At 36.8% G+C, this 19,612-nt stretch overlaps 1 protein-coding gene across 9 annotated transcripts in view; it reads left to right on the top strand.

Annotated features, from left to right (window-relative positions):
• Positions 1 to 17,918, top strand: part of LOC105222946 (uncharacterized) — a 78,995-nt gene extending 61,077 nt beyond the window's left edge. For 3 of the 9 annotated variants that reach the window (XM_049455657.1, XM_049455652.1, XM_049455656.1), the window contains exons 3-9: positions 6,338 to 9,501; positions 9,562 to 10,215; positions 10,285 to 10,411; positions 10,854 to 11,093; positions 11,194 to 11,603; positions 12,372 to 12,538; positions 12,652 to 17,918. In XM_049455657.1, coding sequence (XP_049311614.1) covers positions 6,511 to 9,501; positions 9,562 to 10,215; positions 10,285 to 10,411; positions 10,854 to 11,093; positions 11,194 to 11,603; positions 12,372 to 12,538; positions 12,652 to 15,427 — 7,365 coding nt within the window. In that variant the 5' untranslated portion in view covers positions 6,338 to 6,510 and the 3' untranslated portion in view covers positions 15,428 to 17,918. Of the gene's footprint in view, positions 1 to 2,740; positions 2,951 to 2,980; positions 4,088 to 4,151; positions 4,575 to 6,337; positions 9,502 to 9,561; positions 10,216 to 10,284; positions 10,412 to 10,853; positions 11,094 to 11,193; positions 11,604 to 12,371; positions 12,539 to 12,651 lie in introns of those variants that run through there. The other 6 variants (XM_029548967.2, XM_049455650.1, XM_049455654.1 and 3 more) reach the window with 6 other exon arrangements.
• Positions 17,919 to 19,612: the final 1,694 nt, after the last annotated feature.

Here is a 19,612-nt window from a genome sequence, read left to right as displayed (position 1 = left end):
GTTAGAACTTTCATCGCTTCAACTAGTAAGCACTCAAGCAGCCAAACGTAAACTGCTTCAAATGGCAGCATAAGGGGTTAGAAAGGAAAGAAAAAGTAATAACATCCCAGCAAATGCAGGCCCTAAGTGTCGAAATACCACTGGCTCTTTTCCAAAAGGACAGCATTACCAAAAGGGTAAGCTTCTCAAGAAGTTCAAAGTAGCCCGTAGCAGTAAGGCTGGATAGAAAGATTCCGCTCTCGACCTACTACTTAGGGATAGTAGAATTAAGTGGTACACTGTTGGCTCGGAAACGTCGGATAGAATTGGTGCAGGAGTCAAACAAAACACCATGGCAAGTGTTCCTAACATAATCCAAGCAGAGTTCTTTTCTATAAATCGCTGCGTAGAGATAAACCTCCAACGAAACTATCGTAACGTTGAAGCGATCTATGCTTATAACATCGCAGGGGTGTATGAAATTATTATTTTTTTTTTTGAAAATTGCTTTCATTTCAGTTATATGAAAGATTGATAAAAAGAATACCGATTGAAATGAATCAATACCATCTATAATTAAATTAATATTTATTGCTATTTTTTTGAGTATCCATACAAAGAATAAGTAATATTTATAAATATTATATTCAAACTGTTATCTTCGATAGCTTTTTGCCATGTTGGCATTTACCTAAGGTAAAAAGCGAAACAAAATGATTAATGTGTCAAATAAACACAAAGTTTACAACAAGTGTCGGGCAGTAAGTTCAGAAGTAATGTTAATAACAAAAGCCCAATATAAAGAATAAGTTGCAGTTTAATCGTCATAATTCATCGGAAACTTTTTCTTGTCCTTATATCCATAAAACAAAGTTCGGTGAAGAGAAAGTGAGTGATCATGTATTGTTGCTATGAAATTCCAAAAGCGTCTATATCAATAACTGAACCATGTTGCAAGGTTCTTCCGTTCATATCTCATTTTAATCATTGTTTAGGAATATCTTTGGAAATGTGTGAAATTTCTGTTTTCCTGATGTACATATAAATTTCGAGGTTCTTTTTTTTAAGAAAAAAACAGAAACTTCAAATTTAATCACACGATCTTGGCGGCCAATTGACCAGCCCAAAACGTGAAATTATTTGTTCACCCAAGTGTTCTCTCAATAAATGTAATGATTGATGCGATGTGTGGGAAGCGGCAGCGGATCTTCTTGAAACGTTTTAAGAGAACATAGAGCTAAGCTATCTCCCTTAGGGAAAGGTCATCTACCAAAATAATTAGAGCTTTGTAAAGGCAAAATGACAAAAAATCTTGATCAAGACGATTCGGCAAAATATGCTGCTTTAATTCATCTACACCATTTTATTTTTGTTCAAACAAAGCTCACAATGGGGAATCAAACAGCAATGACCTTATTACAATATTATAATCTAAATTAACCTAACATATTCCACCACAGTCAGATTTTTAACGATCAATTTATTTTTTTATCTTTGACCGTGTATAGTTAAGTGGTCCCGCTGTAGTAGATCTCTTGCAATTTATCTCAAACCAGAAGGACTTTGCTACCGCTTTGCTTCTGACTGCGGGTACACACATACATACATATGTACATCCATACATAAATGAAGCAAACATTTATTTAGCTAATGTTTGCTCAAAGAAGAAGTCTTTCAAACGGGACTTAGTAATTATTGTGCGCCATTTTCTGTCAAATAATCTTCAGCAACTCTTGTTCTCTTACATATGTATGTAAGTATGCATAATATAGTACAAGCTATTTAAAAACTTAATTTACTTCTTTATCCTCAGTTCAACTATCTACTATTATTGTGATCTTGCAGAGGCTAAGATGACATACATACATACACCTTCATTCAGGCGCTTATGTACGAACTATGTATGTAGGTATGCATGTAACTGCCCGAATAAGTTCGACACAAGATCATCGTTTTTCAGTTTGCAATTGACAAAATTCTCCATTTTGTCAAAGATAGCCGAAACAAGCACCACAAATTGAAGAAGACTAGTAATACAATCATAAAAAACATGCATATGTATGTACATATGCATTGCATATGTATGTAAATATTTATCTTCATTTATCTAAGTATAAGCATACATACAAATGTATGTACTTATGTACGCCGAACCTTTTCCAAAATTAATTCAGAAATATGCAGGTATTTCCGAGGCCATATTCATATGTACATACATACATTTATATCATGTTAGAACAAACCCACAAAGCACACATTAACCCACCCGTGAACGACGTGAACAACGGTAACATCATTAAAGGAGTCAATTTCGGTATACTTACGCACAAGTACACCCGAAATGCAATTGCATTCACACCCAACGCCAATCGGCCATTTTCCTGTGATGCACTGCTGCTTGTTGCTGCGTTCCGAATATGTATGCACATATTATCATACATACGCATGTGTGCATTTGCTACGTTCAACCACCGTCGACCGCGCTGCCAGCGTCGTCATCGTGAGCTGGCGTTTAAGTCTCGTTGTCGATGGTAACGAACGAACAGCTGGCTGTGTTTTCAATGAATAGAAAGAGAGAAAGACGGAAATGAGAGAGTAAAATTGAGCATTAATTTACGAACACAACAACAAACACACGCTGCATGAGCAATTGGCGAGTATCGTTGAGAGCGAAAACGATTGTGTTGGCGCACATTTTGGCAGTTGCTGCTTTGCCAAACGTTTGCCTTGTAGCGAGTGAGCGGTGTAGCAAGCGTTTAGTTTTATTTTCTACCCCCAACGATACAGTCATAATAATCGTTAGAGTCGTTATATCAATGTAGTCGAGGTAGTCCTTCTGACTATGTTGCGCGAAGTAACAAAAACATTTTACTCAGCAAATAAATAAACAGAGATGAACAACAACATTGACTCTTACAGAGTTTAGAAGAACAATAAGAAACTGCCAGTTGCTTAGAAAAATCAGAAAAATGTAAGGAAACACAATCGCAAATCAAACAAATATTAAATAAGTAAAGACAGGAAAATTCGAACCCGACAACTGCGAACATACGAACGTTCACGACATGAAGACATAGCGAAGTTAACTTGACCAAACGCGGTATTGAACGACGTCAGCGACGCTATTGTCAGCAGGAAAATCTCGCTGTCCGCAGTGACGGCGACGCTGCCTACAGTTACGGCTGATTTCTTTAATGGCGAGTCGTGTTGAATAGTTGGTTGATTCGGCGTCGACTTCAACGTCACGATCTCACGTGCGGTTTGGTCTCTTGCTCTCAGCACGTTTGTCATTTCTTTAATTACGTTTCGGCGGCGCTCTTCGTTCGATGGTTTCGTTTTGTTTGTCACATTCTATTTGCTCAGTTTCCATGTCGTGTTCGCCGTCTACCGTTTGCTGTTCTCTCATTATATTCAAGTTTGTGAATTTATCTGTATATGCGGCAATACAACGAGTGTGAATTTGGTGTTATGTGCGTGTGTAGAAAGAGGTTGCGGAGAAAAATAAACTTCCAATACTCGCAATCCGTTGATGAGAAAAAGATAAACGTTGTTTGCAATGTACATTGTGATAGGTTGGAAAGTGGAAAAACTGAGTGAAAATTGTTAATTTAATTGCATTACATTTTGCGAAAAGTCATAAAAGAAATTCGTACACCGCATTCGTGCGTTCCAAAGTGTTGTTCGGCTCGTATGGCCTCGGCTTTCTCGTCGCGAGCTAGCGTTGCAAGAAAACAGCTAAAGCATTGGTGTGCGCGTTTGAATATTGTGCTGAGCGTTGTTATTCCGTGAGTTTTAGATCGGTTGGTCATTTGATTTGAATGCAGTTGTTGGTTGCACAAAATGTGTATCATCAAATATAAATAAAGCTGGGCTTAATTATGTAGAAAATGGGTGTTGAAGCTGAAAAGCGTAGGTGAATAGTGTAAAGTTTAATGTAAAAGCGTGTGTGGTGCAAAATTTCACTAGGACAAAAGGAAAGGAAAATTATCAAATGCATTTTTTCAGAATAAAAGAGAGCAGAGGTTGGAAGAGTACATCGAAACTGGTACGAAAATGGCGTATACAAAGTAGCAGCTGCCAACGAATGACAGTGGCAGCGAAGAAGAATGTATGAAGTGACGTTCGGCAATTTCCGTTTTTAGTTTTTGCTATATTTCCTCTTTGCTTTTCAGCTTTTTGTTTTTCTCTTTGGTTATGAGTGATTATACAGTTTATTTAGTTTATGTTTTGACCGAACATGATAATGGCGGATGCTAAAACAAAATCAAAAATACGTACGTCGGCGAACAGCTGCTGCTGCGTTGAGGAAAGTGTGATGACAGCGACTACGCCGGCGATTATCGGAAGAAAATGGCGTTCTTTCTTATACGCTAGCCTTTAATATTTTTCACACCCGTTTACGCCTGTTACGTTGTTGTCTCATGTTGTTTTGTTTATCTGCTTATGTATGGAGTAGTGTGTTTTGCGTATGAGTATAATTTACAAATGAATGCTTCCTAATATTTAAATGGTTACTTGCTTATTGTTTGCGGCAAATGAAAGCGATAACATGATTTAAGTTATGCATTAATTTTGTGTCATTAATTAAGATGCAGGTAAATGTTAATGCTATATAAGTAAACATAGAGTTTAAAGTTGTGCAAAACGTTGTTACATTATAATTGTTTTTATAATAATTCTTAATTTTATAAACTTGCAATTTGAATATTTTATTTAATTTTTTGCAACCTAGTGACACCTTAGGTTTCATTCGAATTAAGGTTATGTGATTAAAGTAGGAACAATTTTATTAAACTTTTAAATCTAAAGTTTTTTTATCTATTATTGAAGCATTATATATAAAACGTTAGTAGAATGAACAATCGTAAGATAATCCCATTAAAAAATTAAGTATAGGAAGCTTATTCAAAAATAAAAACTAGAAAAATTGTGCGAACGTCTTTATAATTTCTATATTTTGTTGTTGTCTACACCTGGCATAATTTTAAAACCTAGCGGTGTTACACCTTTGCTAATATGGGTAGTACTTTCGTGCTTGTTAATATTTTTCTTTTTATAGAATTATTTATATTTGTTGAGGAATTTCTATATACAACAAATAGATAATAGGCTTTGCTTATATTCCTAGTTTCTTGTTATTTAAATCATATCAGTGTGAGCGCAATAAATCTGTATTCTTTTCTATTTGGACTAGTTTGTAAAGTATATAAGGTCTTTTACGAAGCCGTGGTTACTTAGTATGTTAACTACTTGTACTTGACACATAAACAGAAATTATTTATTAAAAAACGTTCATTGGTCAAACAGTGTTAACATTTGTCGAAATACAAGTCTAATTTATTAGACTAAAATTATAAAGTTTTACAGCAAAGATTATTTATAAAGTGAGACAACTTTTAATTGTATAGGCGGCGTATACGCAACATTATGTGTTACGATTAAAAAATATGTGTCAATAATAACAAGAGCATAAAAAAGCTTACATATGCAAATACATTCATAAGTTCACACAAGCACGGAGATTGTATATTGAATTATTGCTTACTTTAACGTCTTTACATCTTTCGAAAAAGTCCTCTCTTCGTTAGTTGCTCCTGTCAGAAGTAGTTTTTTTGTTGCACGCAAGGTAGAACAGAAAAGAGAAAACTTATGTTTCTAATTAGACTTTATGTGCACCAAGACAACATGTACATAAAAGCATTTAAAAGGGATGTTAAACCCAGCAATCATGTTTAGTTTCCCCACTTACCACAATTGCTTTAAGATTGATTATGTCAATATTATGTTTTATCACTCCAATTTGTATTTCAATACTCCACCAAGCTAAGTAAGTTTACACGGCTATAGTGTAGTAACTATTTGTTATTGTGTTATTACTTATTTTCAAAGCCATTTCTACTAATATATTTAGTAGCCAACAGATACACAATTTGATCTACACCTTCGCCTTTGCAGCTGTGAAACAAATCCAATTCACCTAACGAGTACGTGATTCTTACGAGTATATACGCCTTTCATAACCTGTTTGCAGGAGCTCGCAAGCATGTGTACATACACATGCCAGTGACATTTTGCTCCTGACGTATTTCCCTTTGTACGCTGTTGCTTACAGCTGTACATGGTTATAAACCTAAACTAAACGATGGACAGGACTAACTTTAACCAACTTATTTTAGAAGTACTTATATGTATGTGTTTGTGCTGAAGCTAAAAAGCGTTCAATGCGTTGTGATTAATTATATTGAACAAAACGAAAAGGTTACTGAGCTACCTTTTTAACTGATAATTATTTGTCTTCATAATTAAGTAGTTTTTAATAACAAATCACAAACTTACCAACTTTCTTATTTCATTATAGCTATAAAACCCAATGCGTAAATTGTACTCCTGTATCAAAGGAGCAAATTTCTGGGACGAGAGCCTTTTTCTCGCTCATTAAAAAAATACAACAATAAATAAATTCCATACAACTGTTGTTGCTATATTGCTAATCGTTTAGACCTTAAGAGACCTGGTCTCAAGGAAAATAAAATGTCGACACGCAAATCGGCTCCTTTAGCAGTAACAACAGCTGCAACAGCACCTCAAACACCATTATTAACAGCAAAATCGGACAATGGAACTCCGAAAATGGCAGCAAACACTTCCCCAGCCACAGCCAGCACATGCGCCAATCAAAAATCTGAAATGGGTTCGAATGCTTCCACTAACGCTTGTGAGGATGTAGAAATGAACGAAGCATTGGATTCATCTTCTAACAAAGAAACTTCAAAAGTCGACAATAAACGCGCAAGTAGTGAACCAAAGCGTATAACGAGAAATTCTCCACTTTTTCTGATATCTCCTACACCATCTGGAGGTGCAATGAAAGAATTACGCAGCAACGAAGCTTGTGATTCTGAATTGACAAATAGTGAGAGCGAGGACGGTGGTGCTGTACGGCGCTTAAATCAAATAAAAGGTCGCAAATCGTTGAAAGAATGCAGAGAAACAAAGTCAGGTACCGAAAAGGATAAATCGAAGGAGGGAAATACAGAAAATAATGAAAGTGATAACACATCTAAAGACACGAAAGGAACTGCAGATGATAAAAATATAGAAGACGGTGATGCAGAACGTTCCGTCGCAAATATAAATGTAAGCGTTTATACAGCATCATCAACTACAACAACAACAAATAGGACGACTAGAAAATCGTTTGCACAAGAATTGGCAGCAAATACCAGAGTAACACGCAACAGACCGACAAACACACAACGTCCTGAGACACCTCCAGTTGCTACGACATCGACCCGTCCCCGTCGTTCGACGGCCGGTAAAAAGAATTCCTTTTCAGCAAGTGAGCCAGTGTCAAAGCGTAAACGTACTGATGAGGAAACAACAATAGCAACAGACTCACATGGTGGCAAATCTATTAAAATCGAACCCAAAGATGATGCCGAAGTTACCGAAGATGAGCTGCCGCCTCCGAGCATTTCGGTTAACAGTAATAACGACGTTGACACAGTGAAAATTAAATCAGAGCCCATTGAGAGCGATGAATCCGCAACAGAAGCGAGCATCGCTGGTTCAAGCTCCAGTGTGACGCGCAGTCGTAGCCGATGGAGCGTGCGCAAACCCCAGCAAAGTAGCCTGCAATGTTCTCCGAGTACACGTGCCACACGACACTCAAAGAACGCTTCGCCGTCGCCATCACCTACCACTTCAACAACCTCCAGCGCAAGTGGTAGTGCGACAAACGAATCAAAGCGTAAACGTGGTAATGTTCAGACGAACGCATTGACTCGTAATTCGTCTTTAACATTATTGAAAACTGGAACAACAACAGGTGGCCTAAATCCAGCTGCTACACCACTTCATGTACCTGACGAAGACTCCAAGGATAGCATGGCTTCATCGTCCATAGATGATATTTCAATAACAGATATAAAGATGGAAAAGTTGACTCCCGATTTAGTTGAAGAAATTCATCTAGACATTGAGATGGAGAAAAGACATGTAGACGATGCAAGTAGGAATGTTGCTTTGCCACTTACAGTTGAAACAGATACGGAAATAAAAATTGAATCCAAGATTGCAAACATATCGATTAAAGATAGTGAAACAAAGAAAGTAGAAACAATTGAAAAATCAACTACGTCATTGGCCACCACCAGTAACAGTAACACCTCAGTAGTAAATGAAGAGGTACATGCTAAGGCAGCCTCCTTAAGTCCAGAGATGATCAGCGAAGGAGTGAGTGAAATTAGCGTTAAGCAATTCTACAAAAAACCCAAATTTCTGGAAAATAATTTGGGAATCGAAGAAGATCCCAAATTGGGAGAAATTGTACAGAAGGTAAGCACAGGAAAGGAAAAAGAACAAACCGCTGTCGAAGGCAAAGAAGAAGGAGTTCATTTATTGGAAAATGATGAAACATTGCTATCATCTAAGAATAAGGTCATGTCTGATGAGAGCGATGCAATATCTGTTGAAAGTGAGGAATTGAAGGAAGGCGACCTACGTGTGGAAGATATTACCGATGAAAGAATGAATGATAAGAAAAATGCATTCAATGATGATGGTAATAGCGTGAGCACTGAAATTTTGTCGCCTTTGGTAATCGAGGAGGATGGCGAGGCGATGATTGCCGACGACGATGTGGAAATAAAAGAATGTGTAAACAGTGAAGTAAATGAATATACAGTTAATTCCGTAGAAAAAGACGTGAAAAAAGACCTTACAGACGTAAAACCCTCGAACGAAATAGATGTTGACGATGATGTAACAATGGAAGGGAGCGAGACCATATCGATGGACAACAATGCGTCAGTGCAAGAAGATGTAATGGAAGGTTTGCACGTTGATGAAGATATGGAGAATGATACCGAACATATGGAGAATAAAGCCGATTTGAGTGTCTTAGATGACAAAGTGAAAGAGGTGAATGAAAAGACTAAAACTGAATGTGATAGTATACAAGCCAAGCTTAATGTTGAAATTGAAAATAAAACCATTAAAAAAGATGAATTCATTGAGGATGTCAAATTAAAATGCTTAATTGAAGATGAAAGTGTTGATGCAAAACTCTCAGCAGATAAACGAATCCAAATGGAAGTCGGAGAGGTTGAATGTATAGATCTAGGAGAAGCTTTGGATGCAGTAAATTCAGATGAAGATGATGAAACAAAATTATGCATTGATATGCAGGAAGAAGAAAGTCCAACTACAGATATGGAAATTATTGAAAATATAGAGGACGATGAGGTTGTTGCAAAAATTGATGCAGAACTGAAAAAGTACGATGATTTGGAGAAGATAAAGAGTCATGAAAATGTTGAAAACGTTGATTTGCTTATCTCTGAGAAAGATAAAGTTTTAAAATGTGCTAAATTGTCAGAACCCGCAGTTATCCTAAAGTCAGGATGGACACTTAAAGACGAAAAGGAAATTGCTAAAATAACTGAACTTCATGAAGATATTAACATTACGCCGATTGCTGAGGCGACAGAACTAGATTCTGCAGGCAATTTCGAAAAGAAGGTGTGTAATTATTATTATTTTCATTATCTTATTTAACATCTGATTTTTTTTAATTTTTAGGATTCTATAAACGCAAAAACTGCAGCTCAAGACACTCCAGCTTCTTCCACAACCAATTCACCTACTAAACCAACAACTGCTCTTAAGGAAGACGATTCTACATCCGTGAAATCAGGTCAGTCCACTGATGGCAGCTCCTGGGTTACACTTGAATTGGAGCCCGACGAAGAAACTTTACGCCAAAAAGAACAGCATTTGCAGAATTTGGGACTGTTAACACACGAGGCTGCGGAAAAGCGTCGTCAAGAATTTATACAAAGTTCTGCCGCTGCTGAAGCTACGCGTGCACAACAACAACACTCGATCGGCAATGGTAGTAAACGCAATGGTAAATCTGCGAATGCGGCGTTGACACATGAATACACTGGTACGCTAAAGACTGTTATTAAAATAAATCGCAATACAAGTAGTGGAAGCCACACTTCGACCTCGGGCGGTAGTAACGGACGCAAAAGCAATGGTAATGGCGGTCAACATGGCTCGGCATCGGCTGGCAGTTCTACATCAAAGGATGTATCGAATGGCAGCACAGTGCGCCGACAATCACTTAAAATTACATTCCAAAAAGGACGAGGACGTGGCCAAGGAAATGCTGATCGCGCCACCGATCATCACAGCAATGGGGAGGACGCCTATTATACTATACAAAATGAGGTACTAATTGAAAGCAAATAGTGTGAAATTGAACACTTTTAAACTAAACATTTCTCTTTCCATTTCCAGAACGAAGGTGGGCTAAAAGCTGGCAACGCCGGTCCAACGGCAGACCATTCAAATGTTCAAACGCATGGTAGAAAATCATACAATCGATCTAACACTACTAGTCATTCTACAAATACCGCTACTATTGGTGTGTGTTTATAGATTAACCCTAATGCAAAAGAATTTTGCCTTAGCTCAAATTAATTAAACTTATTCTTTTCCATTTTGTTCCTATTTATACAAATATTAATCAACCTTTATGATAATGTTGAAGTAGTAACATCCTTTTTTCTTTTAAAATTATGAATATATATTGTGTGTACATACGAGAAAATTTTATTATAATATTTTGAAGTTGGTGCACTACATCTCTTTTATGTTTAGTTAATTTCCTATACAAGATAAATTACTTGCGTCTGTCACATATCTATAAGTACATGCATAAATAATTTGTATATATTTTGTTGCACGCATACATTTTTCTATTTAAATTGAGCTTGGCTTGCAAATGCTTGTTATATTTATTAGACTAACTCTACTAAAGGGCAAACATCTCCATATTAACATAATCCTATATTGTAATTAAATAGATTCCTCACATTCGGAAGGTTATGACAATGTCCATCACCACACCATTGCAAGTGTTCCACACAAAAAGGATGAAAAAGAAGAAATACTCATACCTGAAAAAGCATCGTCATTTAAATTTCATCCAGGTCGACTTTGTGATGACCAATGTTTCTACTGTAGCGGTAAATTTGGACTGTATGATACACCCTGTCATGTAGGGCAGATCAAATCAGCTGAGCGTCAGCAGAAAATACTTGCAAGTAAGTTTGACAAAAAACAACATTTAACATTCTAAAAAAACATAATTTTCACTATTAAATCTTTATTCTATCACTTTCTTACATATGTTCCGCCGTACAGATGAAGAGAAATTAACAGTTGACAGTTGCTTGTGTGACGCTTGCTTCCGTCATGTAGACAGACGTGCCAATGTTCCATCCTATAAAAAACGTATGTCTGTAACGGGGCATGTTGATAGTGCTGGCTCCTCAACAGGCGCGGAAGGAATCGACAATATTGCAATTGATGCCGAAGATGATCCCAGATCTCATAAATGTTTAGTGCCAGATTGCGCCAACCCAGCTGCACATTCATTGCGCCGCAAATGTATACGGAAGAGTGTGAAAAAATTCTTACTAAACTTTGATATGCCGACCGGTTCAACTTGTGTATGGCTATGTCAGGCCCACTATGATACCGTCATTCAATGTTCGGGATGTGTATTGTGTAAACGTCGCTTGGGGAAAAATCATATGTATCACATAACGTCGGTAAGCTATACTTCTATTAGAAATAATTATTATATATCAAAGTGATTTTCAATGCGGATAATAGCGAAACTTATTTTAAAGATACACACCCTCTTTTCCCAATAATTTCTTTGTTTAATTTGAAATACGCGCAGGAAAATATCAGTTCCTACCATAATTGAGAGTTTATTTTACACAATTACTTGTGGAATGACTTCTGCCGCAAGAGCCCTAAAATCACATTTTTAAGGAATGTTACCGAGTTGACAGTTTGTATATACATACATATTAAATCCGAAACATTCCAGTTAGATATACCCGACTTTGGTAGGTACGTTTCAACATTAGTTTGCCAGACCTATAGCAAACTACTCTAACTTTCTAATTCAACATTTCATTCATTAAAGCAAATATTTTTTTTCACTATATAAGTTGCATTGAAATCCACCGAGCGATCGATTGGCTAAAGAAAACATAAAAATTAAGTTACAGGCTTATAATTTATTTATTTATTTAAATGCACTGACGCCAATCAGCATTATACAACTATAATAAGATTTTATCAAATACGATTACAAAGGTTAGGATGAACAATTAATTATAACAGTAAGACTAGTAAGTAAGTGTAATAGATGCAATTTGATTTCTGGAATAAAAGCATAGAGCGAGCCACTAGAAAAGACCACTTCGATGTGTAGAGACAGCAAAATTCATATTCATCATAGTTTCGACATAGTTTCTAGCGATTTCTTTACTAAACTATTTATTTTTATATTATTTTTTTTACAGGACACAGATCGTCTAGAAAAAGCCCTTTCCGAGATGGGTATTCCAGTACAATTGGGCATTGGTACGGCTGTCTGCAAATTATGCCGTTATTTTGCAAATTTGTTAATGAAACCACCAGATAGCACCAAATCACAAAAGGCGGAATTTGTTAAAAACTATCGCAAACGGTAAATAACAAGTTTATTAAAATTTAGCTCAAAGCTCATTCGTGCATTTAACCTCAAAAATCTTCGTGAATGTCCATAAAATCAAACAAATATTTTATATTTCTTCATTTCAGGCTTCTTCAATTTCACAATATTCATGATGGCAGCAATGATGCTTCAGAAGCTGATGATGAAGACGGCAATATTACCAATATAACGATGAGTGATGCAGACAAATCAACATTGAGTAACAGCAAAACTCCTCAGAAAGCGGATAAGACCGATACGTCTATAGCGATTGAAGAGTCTCCCGTAAAAGATTTACCATCGCCAGCTGATTCTAATGGATCTTCAATTGAATGCTTGGGCGAGGCAACGCCTATGGATATCAGTGCCGGTGAAAACAACGCTACTATAAAACAGACACATCAAAAACATATACTACATTCGAATGACATGCTGACCGACTATGATCCACCAACCACATTATCGACCGATTCGAATTCCTCCAGCGCTCCAATGTCACCAATAAACAGCTCCGCTTCCGGTAAACAGCAAATGTCTAAGCTCAAGGCAATCTTGCAGAGCAGTAGTGGCAGCTCAAATGCAGCAAAATCGTCGTCGACAGCGGCAAACCCAGGCGCAGCGAGTGATATTTCAAATGTATTGCGTGCCAATCCCAACATTTCCATGCGTGAACTCTTTCCCGGAGAAGAGGATCTCGGTCTGCATTTCAAGGTGCCTTTTGGCAGCAGCGCAAGTCAGCGTACGCCAGAAGGTTGGACTCGTGTACAAACGTTTTTGCAATACGACGAGGCAACGAGACGTTTGTGGGAGGAGCTACAAAAGCCTTACGGCAATCAAAGTTCGTTCTTACGACATCTCATACTTTTGGAAAAGTACTACCGCAATGGCGATTTGGTGCTTTCGCCAAATGCTTCTTCTAATGCTAGTGTTTATACGCAGACGGTACGGCAGCGTCTTACCTCTTATGATCAAGGGCACTGTGGTGGTTTATTAAGCGCTAAATCTAGCCCGCCCACTAGTAAACGTAACAGCACTGACATTCCCACAGTAGAAATCAATGAAGATGATGATGAACCGAAGCGTGGTGGTTCCAGCGAAACTAAAGGCCAACAAATGGATGTGGATAGTGTGTCACGGGACATTCCAAATGCAATGCGTTCTAAACGCGCACGCAGTGATTCGGTGGACAAGCTAACTAAACAGCTAAGCTCCAATGCAGTGACAATAATAGCGCGTCCAAAACCTCAATCCCAATCGTCTGGTGATCCTTCGCCACAGAAGTCGCTTTTAAAGGAGAAATCAAACGACACCAATGCAATGCCTTCGACTACGCTAACTGTCGTGAGTGGCAGTAGCACCGGTGGTGCAGTAAGTAGCGGCAGCAATAGCAGTGCCAGCAGTACATCGAGCAATAGTCGCAGTATATTGAAAACCAATCTGCTTGGCATAAACAAAGCTGTTGAAATTTTGCCAATATCGGCGTCAAGTAATGCTCCCAGCAGCAATATGGCAAGTACGTCGGGAAAAGCTCATGGCAGCACTGAAACTAAGCAGCAAAAGATACTCGATTTAGCAAATAAGCTATTGGACAATCGCAATGAGGCAGAGAAAACGAAAAATAGCACGGGAGCATCTTTATTAACATCACCGCCCGAACTAGTAAGTTTACAACGGCGTTCAGTCGGTGGTGTAACTGGCACCACTTCCTCCACTAACGCTACTAGCACCGCAGCAGCGCCCCCAACGAGCATTGCTTCAGTGTCTTCACTCACAGCCAGTCTTATAAACAACAAGCGCACGCCGGCTACTGCAAAGGGTAGCACCGGCGCTGCAGCTGAAGGTAGCGCTACGTCGCATCGCGCACCACCGCCCAACGTTGTTATACTGCCCGATACCTTGACTGTACGTGAGCGTCAACAGCGCAGTTGGCGCCCCACTCTTATGCCTGTTGAGGAAAATTTGCATTTAATCGACAAAGGTGGACCTTTATATCAGACCGCGGACGGTCGACGCCTGCCAGCGCTGGTACAGGTACTTTCCGGTGGCAAACCGTTCCTCATCTCTATATTCGACTATAACCGTATGTGCATTTTGAGGCGTGAGAAATTGTTACGTGATCAGATGTTAAAGACTGGCAAAAATCCACATGATGTTAAGCAACAGCAAGCACAGCAACAACAACAGCAGCAGCAATCAACGAAAGTAACAACGGCGCCGAATGTGACAGTTGCAAGCTTTAACAAACATGGCGTCAAACAACAGCAACATCACCTCCAACAACAACAACAACAGCAAGCAGCCCAACAACAATTGATGCAATTACAAATGATGCAATTGCAGAAACAACATGCGCTAAAAGCGCCCAGCCGCTATCCAACAATCGCTCCCAAACCCACCGCCACAGCCACACACAATGGCGGCAACGGCACACCCACTTCGCACGTGGCAGTCACCAACGTTAGCGTGCCCAATTCAAATGCTAGTGTCTTCTCCTCGCCCATGATGCCCCTACTGACCAATGCCTTCTCAAATCCGAATTCCAATCCACTAGCAGTCGCTGCTGCCGCCGCAGCCGCCACAGCCAAGCTTAATAGCAATGCTTGGATTTGGAATTTTCCCGAATCAACGCATATGATTAACGGCAACATGGTGGGCGCACAAAGTGCACCCAAATTGCCGCAATTGCTGCACAAGGGGCCACAAATTGGCGGTGGTGGCGGCATCCCGGCAACAATGACGTCGAAACAACAGCAGCAACAACAACAAATGCTGATTGACAATACACTGATGTCGAAAATACCCAAAACTCTCACTGTTATACCACAACACAAACTAATGGGCAACAGCGGCAATCCGACGGCTAATATGAGCCACAAGGAGTGATGACAACTTAATTGTTACGCGAGTGTGAAGGGCAGAAGAGAACGTCGGCAGCGTCGACTATTCGGGGCTTGGTTGAGTAGTTGAACATTGCAGTGAGACGACAAACGCGTAAGTTAGCAAATGCAGTTAAAATTTCAGCTGAATGGTAGCTTACGCTCATACAGGGAAAGCGAACAATAAAACATGCAAAACTACCAAATTTTTGCTAGTTAAGCACAGAATTCCGCGCATTATATGAAGCGGCTATATGCATTGTTAGATGACTGGCATATTTTTTATCAAAACTTAGTTGAGCTAAGCAGCTGAGGCTATATCAAAGGGTTACCAGTAAAAATTCGTAATATTAAAATCATAACTACAAAAGAAAAATTGGGAATCTGAGAACCTTTGAAATTAAATTTAACAAAAAATTGCCTTAAAAACTTAGTCGAACCAGCAATATTATGATTACCGCTAAAACACCAACAACTACTACATAAAATATTTCTCATATTAACGGTTTCTGATTTATTGCCGTCATTAACAGCGCTTTGTTATTAGTAATTGACTTCTCTAATATGAAATTAACATGCAAAATTGACAATCATCAATTATGAAGTTAGCGTAGAGCTGCCCACGTTCACTACATACAAGCATGTGTGCTATTCACTTTAGCTTAGCTCCACATTTTGATCAATTATATGTCTGATATGGCCATTCGCCGGTAGTAATTTTTTTTCTTAGTGTATAAATAAATATCATTATTGTTAAAAAATACTACATATATAATTAACTGTATTTAAAACTGATAAACAATTGTTGAATATGTAGAGCTCAAACAATTGCACCCGTTTTTAAGTAAAATTGTTCACAGTCACTAAACTTGCGCTCGTTTGCAAGCTAACGCAACATGTTGCGTTGTGTTAAATCATACACACTGTGCACATTAGACGATATTTTACCACAATACGTACATGTGCATATGTTTGTGGTTATTTATCAGGGAGATTTTAATGCATTACAAATATTACTTACATACATACACACTTCATAATCCAACTAACTGTAATCTTATCGCCAATGCGAAACAAAATTATTTACACGCCTAAATCATAAACCTACACATGTATAAAACAATTAAAACGTAAAATTATGATAGTGATAGACCTATATTTATAATATAATGCAGTTAAGTACATACACAATATATATATACCTACATACATATATATTTTATTAGCGGCAAGCGAAATCATCCCTTTTAGGCAATAATTACAACAAATCATTAACGTAGTAGTATGTAAAAGCAAAGCGTACATAACGCATGTAATGAAATCTAACCTCAAAATTGCCCTTACAGAAAAAAAACTTTAGACTAGTTAATAAAAACAAAAATAAAAAAAAACCACAAAACTTTTATGAAAATGTTAAGGAAAACAGTGCCTAAAATACAGACAAAAATGCAACCGAAACATCAACAACAAAAAGAAGAAAAGAAGTTTGCAAAATTCTGCAGGAATTAATGTTTAAATTTATTGTATGATACAAAATACTTGTATTTATGTTTATAAACATTTAAAATGATAGAAGGAAAATCACTTAAGTTGTGGGAGTGGTAATCGTTGAATAAAGTAATGCCAATGTGAAACGTAACTACGAGTTGTTTCAATACATTCATTTATGAAATTTGATTATATTAAAAGATAAAAAAGATTGTTGTTTATTATATACATACAAATATAAATATTATATTATATACATACATATATTCGTAACCATTCTGAAAAAAATAAGAAAAACTCATGAATATATTTACATAAAAAAAAATTTACTGTTACGGAGTGAAATGCAATGAATTTTACTGAAAATGAGATGCGAATTACATACGCTCTTGCAAATATTATACTTTAGTTGTATACTCTGTTTATTTGTTAATTAATTTAAGCTAAACTACCACATACCTATTTACAATACACATTTACACATATAGATATAAATGCGTACATATTTATATGTATGTATATGTATGTCTGTGTGCATCTTAGTCATAAGTTCCATTATAAATTATTTAATTTGATTTGTTTAGTTTAATCATGTAATTTTCATATAGTTACTCATATTTCAAATATTATTAAATATTTTAACAACAGCAGAAACTATTTACGTATACTACAAGTAACGCTAACCACGTTTGAAAAGCATTATTTGGTACTGGAATGTAAAATATCGTATAAGTTTCCTATAGAATTGTTTTTTCTGCTGCATACATGTACTACTAAATACATTTATGTTACTGTGTATACGTGGTGCGAAATGTAAGCACTCAAGATTTTACGTATGCCACAGTCTATTATGCAATTTCTTTATGCCCGTAGTATAGTTATAATTTTAAAGAAATATCGTTTCCATGCTTTTACTTAAGTTTGAAAGGCAATCACATACATACATATATCCTGGAAATGTAATAAAATAATATCTAATATACATATATGAACTCCTTATTTCTCCAAAATGCAAATGTTTTATTATTTTGGCCAAGCAATCTTATTTTCAGAGCGTAAGTATTTATGTTTCAAAACATATTCACTGATTGTGTGAACGTAGAACTCACTCATTCTCACTTAGTGGACTCGACAGCATTCCTTAAAATTATTTAAGAAGTGTTTGCTGACGTTACAAAAACAACAAAAATTGTAGAAACTTGGTTTCAACCGAGACAATTAATCTCTGTTGACCACAATGACATTGAAAATGTCCGGAAATTTCTGTCCTATAACAAAAAATCCAGAAACTCATATATGGATTTAAAACACTCAGATTGATATTGACATTTGTACATAACTTTACGCAACACTGAAAAATCAAAGTATTTTAAAAATATTTTAAGGACTACAGTCCCTAAACTACTAATAATAAATTCATTTACAGCTTGAGAGCATGAACATACGAAGTCGAAATGCGTTCCTTTTCATATTGCTGCATTTGTATGTACACCCAACTCTTTTTTTACACGGATTTGAAGTTACATGGTGTCGACGCGGTGTATATATTATATTATACTATATTTAAAATATAGAGCGATGTCTTGATTTTAAAGTGATTTTGCTCATAGATAATGTACCAAGTCATATTTGTCACCTAATACCACTTCCTTGATTCATCAGGGTATAATTGGCACAACATATTTTAGATGCAGTAGAGAAGAACAACCTTACGATCGCTGATGCATGGAAAAAATATTCTATTTTGGATTTCATTACATACGAGTAGGCTTCAATAGTCAAAGAAAAGTTAAAAGTATATACATTAAATTCCTGCTGGAAAGCACTTTGGCCAGAATGCGTCAAGAGTGATACTTCAGTGCCCCAAGCATCGATAGAGACTTCTGAAATTATAGTTCTGGCACATGAAATCGGAGGAGGAGGGTTTAAGGACCTACAAATTGAAGATGTCGACGAATTAATGATAGATAAACCTCTAGATGATGATTGTCTGATTGAATTAAAAACAGATGACGGCAAAACTGAGAACCATAATAACGGTAACGACGAGGTGATCGAAATATGTCAACTAACTGCTAGTTTAATAGATGACGATCTAAAAAGTATGTTGAATCATTTCTTAAAAAATTATCCCAAAATGGAACGTGCCCTGAAACTGAAACTTAAAAAACCAAAAGTTCAACTTTCTATAAAAGATTTTTTAATAAAAAAATCGACGGCTCAATACCTTTCGGAAAGTAATTCGACAGTTTAAAACTCTATTACCGGACGAAAGTCACCATTGGCTAATTTGATGGATATCTCCAGTGATGATACCGAATTTAGTCTAGTTCGTCGCAAACAATTGCGCTTGTTATCAAGTAGCGACGAATAATTATGTATCTACGTAAATATATTTTCTTTATTTCTATTCTAATTTTTCTGTTCTTAATTTTGAATTAACAGATTTCTTTTGCTGTTTCCTTGCTCTACTAATTTTTCACCTTTTTAATGCCCAATAAAATTTCATATGAGCATAAAATTTGTGTTTTATAGTTTTCAACATTTTTTACACGGTTTTTGAAAGGAAATATGGTTCTTTATTTCATCTTACACGATTTTCAGATGACACGGAATTTATCCCCCATTTTACTATTGGAAACACTCTCTCTTTTTTACTCGGTTTCTTTTTACACGGATTTCTGAGGAACGTATCTACCGTGTA

This window comes from Bactrocera dorsalis, chromosome 4 (assembly GCF_023373825.1).
Source record: "Bactrocera dorsalis isolate Fly_Bdor chromosome 4, ASM2337382v1, whole genome shotgun sequence".
Classification (NCBI taxonomy): Eukaryota; Metazoa; Arthropoda; class Insecta; order Diptera; family Tephritidae; genus Bactrocera; species Bactrocera dorsalis.
Note: the sequence above shows the minus strand (reverse complement) of the source record. Positions and strands in the feature narration are given on the sequence as shown.